The following is a 6,053-nucleotide window of genomic DNA, read 5'->3' as shown; positions in this document are numbered from 1 at the left end:
TTCAATATGCTGTCTAGGTTGGTCATAACTTTCCTTCCAAGGAGTAAGCATCTTTTAATTTCATGGCTGCAGTCACCATCTGTAGTGATTTTGGAGCCCAGAAAAATAAAGTCTGACACTGTTTCCACTGTTTCCCCATCTATTTCCCATGCAGTGATGGGACCGGATGCCATGATCTTAGTTTTCTGAATGTTGAGCTTTAAGCCAACTTTTTCAATCTCCTCTTTCACTTTCATCAAGAGGCTTTTTAGTTCCTCTGCACTTTCTGCCATAAGGGTGGTGTCATCTGCATATCTGAGGTTATTGTTAAGTTAAATAAGTAGGGTGAAAATATACAGCCTTGACATACTGCTTTTCCTATTTGGAACCAGTCTGTTGTTCCATGTCCAGTTCTAACTGTTGCTTCCTGACCTGCATACAGATTTCTCAGGAGGCAGGTCAGAAGGTCTGCTATTTCCATCTCTTGAAGAATTTTCCAGTTTGTTGTGATCCACACAGTTAAAGGCTTTGGCATAGTCAATAAAACAGAAGTAGATGTTTTTCTGGAACTCTCTTGCTTTTTCAATAATCCAACGGATGTTAGCAATTTGATGTCTGGTTCCTCTGCCTTTTCTAAATCCTGCTTGAACATCTGGAAGTTCACGGTTCACGTCCTGTTGAAGCCTGGCTTGGAGAATTTTGAGCATTACTTTATTAGTGTGTGAGATGGGTGCACTTGTGCAGTAGTTTGAGCATTCTTTGGCATTGCTTTTCTTTGGGATTGGAATGAAAACTGACCCTTTCCAGTCCTGTGGCCACTGTTGAGTTTTCCAAATTTGCTGGCATATTGAGTGCAGCACTTTCACAGCATCATCTTTTAGGATTTGAAATAGCTCAACTGGAATTCCATCACCTCCACTAGCTTTGTTCATAGTGATGCTTCCTAAGGCCCACTTGACTTCACATTCCAGGATGTCTGGCTCTAGGTAAGTAAGCATACCATCATGATTATCTGGGTCATGAAGATCTCTTTTGTTTAGTTCTTCTGTGTATTCTTGCCACCTCTTCTTAATATCTTCTGCTTCTGTTAGGTCCATACCATTTCTGTCCTTTATTGAGCCCATCTTTGCATAAAATGTTCACTGGGTATCTCTAATTTTCATGAAGAGATCATTAGTCTTTCCCATTCTATTTTTTTCCTCTACTTCTTTGCACTGATCTCTGAGGAAGGCTTTCTTTTCTCTCCTTGCTATTCTTTGGAACTGTGCATTCAAATAAGTATATCTTTCCTTTTCTCTTTTGCTTTTCACTTCTCTTCTTTTCATGGCTATTTGAAAGGCTTCCTCATACAGCCATTCTGCTTTTTTGCTTTTTTTTTTCTTGAGGATGTTCTTGATCCCTGTCTCCTGTACAATGTCACGAACCTCATTCCATAGTTCATCAGGCACTGTCTACCAGATCTAATCCCCCGAATCTATTTCTCACTTCCACTGTATAATCGTAAGGGATTTGATTTAGGTCATACTTAAATGGTCTAGTGGTTTTCCCTACTTTCTTCAATTTGAGTCTGAATTTGGCAATAAGGAGTTCATGATCTGAGCGACACTCAGCTCCTGGTCTTGTTTTTGCTGACTGTATAGAGCTTCTCCATCTTTGCCTGCAAAGAATATAATCAATCTGATTTCAGTATTGACCATCTGGAGATGTCCATGTGTAGAGTCTTCCCTTGTGTTGTTGGAAGAGGGTGTTTGCTATGACCAGTGAGTTCTCTTGGCAAAACTCTATTACCCTTTGCCCTGCTTCATTCTGTATTCCAAGGCCAAATTTGCCTGTTACTCCAGGTGTTTCTTGACTTTCTACTTTTGCATTCCAGTCCCCTATAATGAAAACGACATCTTTTTTGGGTGTTAGTTCTAAAAGGTCTTGAAGGTCTTCATAGAACCATTCAACTTCAGCTTCTTCAGCATTACTCGTTGGGACATAGACTTGGATTACCATGATATTGAATGGTTTGCCTTGGAAACGAACAGAGATCATTCTGTCGTTTTTGAGACTGCATCCAAGCACTGCATTTCAGACTCTTGTTGACTATGATGGCTACTCCATTTCTTCTAAGGGATTCTTGCCCACAGTAGTAGATATAATGGTCATCTGAGTTAAATTCACCCATTCCAGTCCATTTTAGTTCACTGATTCCTAAAATGTCAACATTCATTCTTGCCATTAACCCCACCATAGAGCTGCCAGAACTTACACAGGACTGGGAAAAAGATTCTTGGAGGGCACAAACAGAACCTTTTGTGCACCAGGACCCAGAAGAAAGGAGCAATGACCCCACATGAGACTGACCCAGACTTGCTGAGGAGTGTCCAGGAGTCTCCAGTGGAGGCATGGGTCGGTGGCGGCCTGCTGCAGGGGTGGGGGCAGTGAATGTAGCAGTACATGCACAGGATCTTTTGAAGGAGGTTGCCATAGCTAAGAGGACACCTCTAAAAGCTTCTGAGCAGAGAAATGGATGGCACTGAAGTAAACTTTCACAAGATTAACATGGCAGTCATGTGCAGAAACTATTCAAATTGCAAAGAGATAAGAGATAAATCAGCAGTCATGTACAGATGTGAGAGTTGTATCATAAAGAAGGCTGAGCACCAAAGAATTGATGCTTTTGATCTGTAGTGCTGGATAAGACTCTTGAGAGTCCCCTGGACAGCAAGGATGTTGGGAGGTGCAATGCAAAATAGCCTTGAAGGAGAAGGTCCTCGGGGAAATGGTGAAGGGCCAGAAGTACCCAGGCATTGTGTATTGATAGCTGAAAAACATTTCCTGCCTTTGGCTATGCTCGGCGCCAAAATTTAGCAATTAAACATTAAAGACATTGCTTGAGAAAATGGGTCATGGATAAACACATGGGTCGTTAAGAACACGCTGTTCCTTGAAGTATCTTTTACTGATTATATCTTAGCCTTGTACGTGCTCTGCTGGCCGTATGCTCTAAGCTCTTTGTTCCTTGCTCCTATAAAAAGGCTTGACTGCAGAAATAAAATTGTCAGTCCTTGCAGAGACTGTCCAAGTGTTATTCTTTCAGGTTCACTGTTTCCAAGTCCCAGGAAGAAAATTCCCACAAAGGAGATGAAACCAGTCCATCCTAAAGGAAATCAGTCCTGAATATTCATTGGAAGGACTCATACTGAAGCTGAAACTCCAATACTTTGGCCACCTGATTCAAAGAGCTGACTCACTGGAAAAGATCCTGATGCTGGGAAAGACTGAAGGCAGGAGGAGAAGGGGACAACAGAGGATTAGATGGTTGGATGGCATCACCAACTCAATGGACATGAGTTTGAGTAAACTCAGGGAGATGGTGAAGGGCAGTGAAGTCTGAAGAGCTGCAGTCCATGGGGTCACAAAAAGCTGGACACAGCTTGGCGACTGAACAAGAGATAAATCAAGTTTCCACAAAGTGAACATAAGAAGTGTGTTAAATTCAAATGAGCAGGAAGAGATAAGGATTGAGCGCGTGGGCGAACTTAGACAACTTTAGGAATCTAAAAGGATGGACAGTACTAAGAAGTTGAAAGTGCAGAGGTGGAACAAGGGTTGCAGTTACGTCCAAATGTACATTTGAGGTGCAAAGAAGACATTCAGGTGTTTGTGAATAGTACTGGAGCTCAGGACAAATTAGGGTTAGTCATACAAACCTGAGAGGTATCTTCAGAGAGAGGTACTTTATTGGGGAATAATGACGACAAATTCCAAGGGCTGTATTGGCACCAGGGCAAGATAAGTAGTGGACAGTGGTAGTAGGAAAGCAAGACATTGGCCGAACAGCCAAGGGTAGCCGGACTTCAAGGACTGGACAACAATGTCAACCACAGCACAGAGACCCTACTTCCTCTCAGAAAACTGTGGCACCCTATTACTTAGTACATTTGTAGACTACATTGTTATAGACTGGATGATACTGGCCTCCGTGCTCTGCTTTGCTAGGGTAATACCCACACCAGGCCTACTCCTGGAAAATGCATCTCTGATCAAAACCCCCAAATGGGTCCAGGATTTGCCTAATTAGTGCACCTTGCAATACTGGAAGGAACAAAGCCAGCCTGAACTCTGGGAATAACAAAGTCTTTCCCAAGTCATTTAATTTTGTTAACAAATATGCCTTCCCAGTTTGTTTCTCAAACAATCTGGTATTTGTTCACAGCTTCAAAAAAGCAGCAGCAGTGATTGTTCTTTATAAAGAACTGATTGTTCTTTATACCTGCCAAGTCTCTCTGTGAGCTAGTTAGAGCCACAGGGACAACTAATTTCAAGGTATAAAAATAAACAAGTAAATAAATTTTTAAAAAAATAACCACACAGAAAGAACAAAAGCAACTCTTCTATTTTTTTTTTTTCCCCAAATACTGAACACCAGGCCCTCGGTGTCCATTCATGCTGTCCCTTCAGTTGTGTCTGACTTTTTGCTACCCTGTGGACTATAAGCCCATCAGGCTCCTCTGCCCATGAGATTCTCCAGGCAAGAATACTGGAGTGGGTTGCCATGCCCTCCTCCAGAGGATCTTCCAGACCCAGGGATCAAACTCACTTCTCTTATGTCTCCTGCACTGGCAGGCGGATTCTTTACCACTAGCGCACATGGGAAGCCCCCAGGCCCATGGTTACAAAGTTAAGACAAGACACATTGCTCTAAAGCTGTGCATGCTAAGTCGCTTTAGTCGTGTCCGACTCTTTGCGCCCCTATGGACTATAACCCGCCAGTCTTCTCTGTCCATGGGATTCTCCAGGCAAGAACACTGTAGTGGGTTGCCATTTCCTCCTCCAGGAGTTCTTCCCCACCCAGGGATCGAACCCATGGTCTCTTCTGTCTCCTGCACAGGCAAGTGGGTTTCTGACCACTAGCGCCACCTGGGAAGCCACCTCTAAAGCCCTGAAAGTGAAGTGAAGCCGCTCAGTCGTATCCGACTCTTGGCGACTCCATGGTCTACAGCCCACCAGGCCCCTCATCCATGGAATTTTCAAGGCAAGGATACTGGAGTGGGTTGCCATTTCAACTATCCTTAAATGAAAAAAACCACTCCCATCTCTTATCCCCAAGGCAAAAGCCAAGGTTAAAAACCCCAGGAATTTCAGCTGTCAGGCCAATTAGCGGTTCTCCTTCAAGTGGTCCCATCTGCTACCTGGTAATGCACGGGGGGCAGGCAAACGGTCTCAGGACTGCTGCAGCCTGCCTGCCTGCCTACAGTGATAGCTATCAGATTTTCTCAGCTGAGCTCCAGTGGCATTAAGCAGCACTTTCAAAAGTTAAACATCTTTCCACACACACTTCCCCAAGGCAAGCTGTGTGTGCGCAACACACGGCTCAAAGTTTCAGACACCTATACCAACGCTGGAATCATGCGACACCTAGCACACCAATCACACCACGAGCACAGAGACACCTAGCAAAGCACGAATGTTTGTTAGCAGCACCAAAAATGCCACAAAATTCCTCCAAGTGGAAACTCTGCGTGTCCCCCAAACTTACTCAACTAAAGAAGGAAAGGAACCGGGGTCAAGGCTGCCTAAGAGCCAGAGAGGCAGAAAACGAAGGCGATGCTGAGAAGACGGTGCTAGAAGGAGTAAGGCGAGGAGGTGGGTGGAGGGATGACCCGCGCGAGTCGGGTCTGAGAGCTGAGTCTCCAAAGGCGATGAGAAACTTCAAGGCCAGACAGTCCCCACTCCCGACCTTTTTCATCCGGGCAAGCGCAACTGACGAGGCTGTCCTTAGCCGCTCGCTTACTCACCTCGACATGAGTCTGCACAACCCCTGCAACCCCATTGCCAAAACACGCGAGCTAAATCAGCGCTGACTGAGCAGCCCCCTCGGCGTGGCTCTTCACGTCAGGCCCGCCTACTGCCGCCGGAAGCCTCCGGAAACAGACGGCAAGTCCTCCAGAGAGCTAGAGAGGCCTAGAGCAGGCCTTTTCCGCTGCGCCTCGCTAAGGGGCAGGGCGGGAACAACTGCCGAGGAAATGGACAGAGAGAGAAAGGAGGTGGGCTGGGCCCGGCGGCGCGAGGGCGGGGGGCGGAGC

At 45.3% G+C, this 6,053-nt stretch overlaps 1 protein-coding gene across 2 annotated transcripts in view; it reads right to left on the bottom strand.

The window, feature by feature from the left end:
• The window catches only part of HIBCH (3-hydroxyisobutyryl-CoA hydrolase), a 116,107-nt gene extending 110,117 nt beyond the window's left edge, over window positions 1–5,990 (bottom strand). For both annotated transcript variants that reach the window (XM_010862900.1, XM_010862901.1), the window contains exon 1: window positions 5,766–5,990. In XM_010862900.1, the coding sequence (XP_010861202.1) occupies window positions 5,766–5,800 (35 nt within the window). In that variant the 5' untranslated portion in view covers window positions 5,801–5,990. The remainder of the gene's footprint in view (window positions 1–5,765) is intronic.
• Between the last annotated feature and the right edge of the window lie 63 nt (window positions 5,991–6,053).

The sequence above is a fragment of the Bison bison genome, unplaced genomic scaffold (genome assembly GCF_000754665.1).
Source record: "Bison bison bison isolate TAMUID 2011002044 unplaced genomic scaffold, Bison_UMD1.0 scf7180017864485, whole genome shotgun sequence".
In the NCBI taxonomy this organism is placed as follows: Eukaryota; Metazoa; Chordata; class Mammalia; order Artiodactyla; family Bovidae; genus Bison; species Bison bison.
This window is presented reverse-complemented; position numbering and strand designations above follow the sequence as displayed.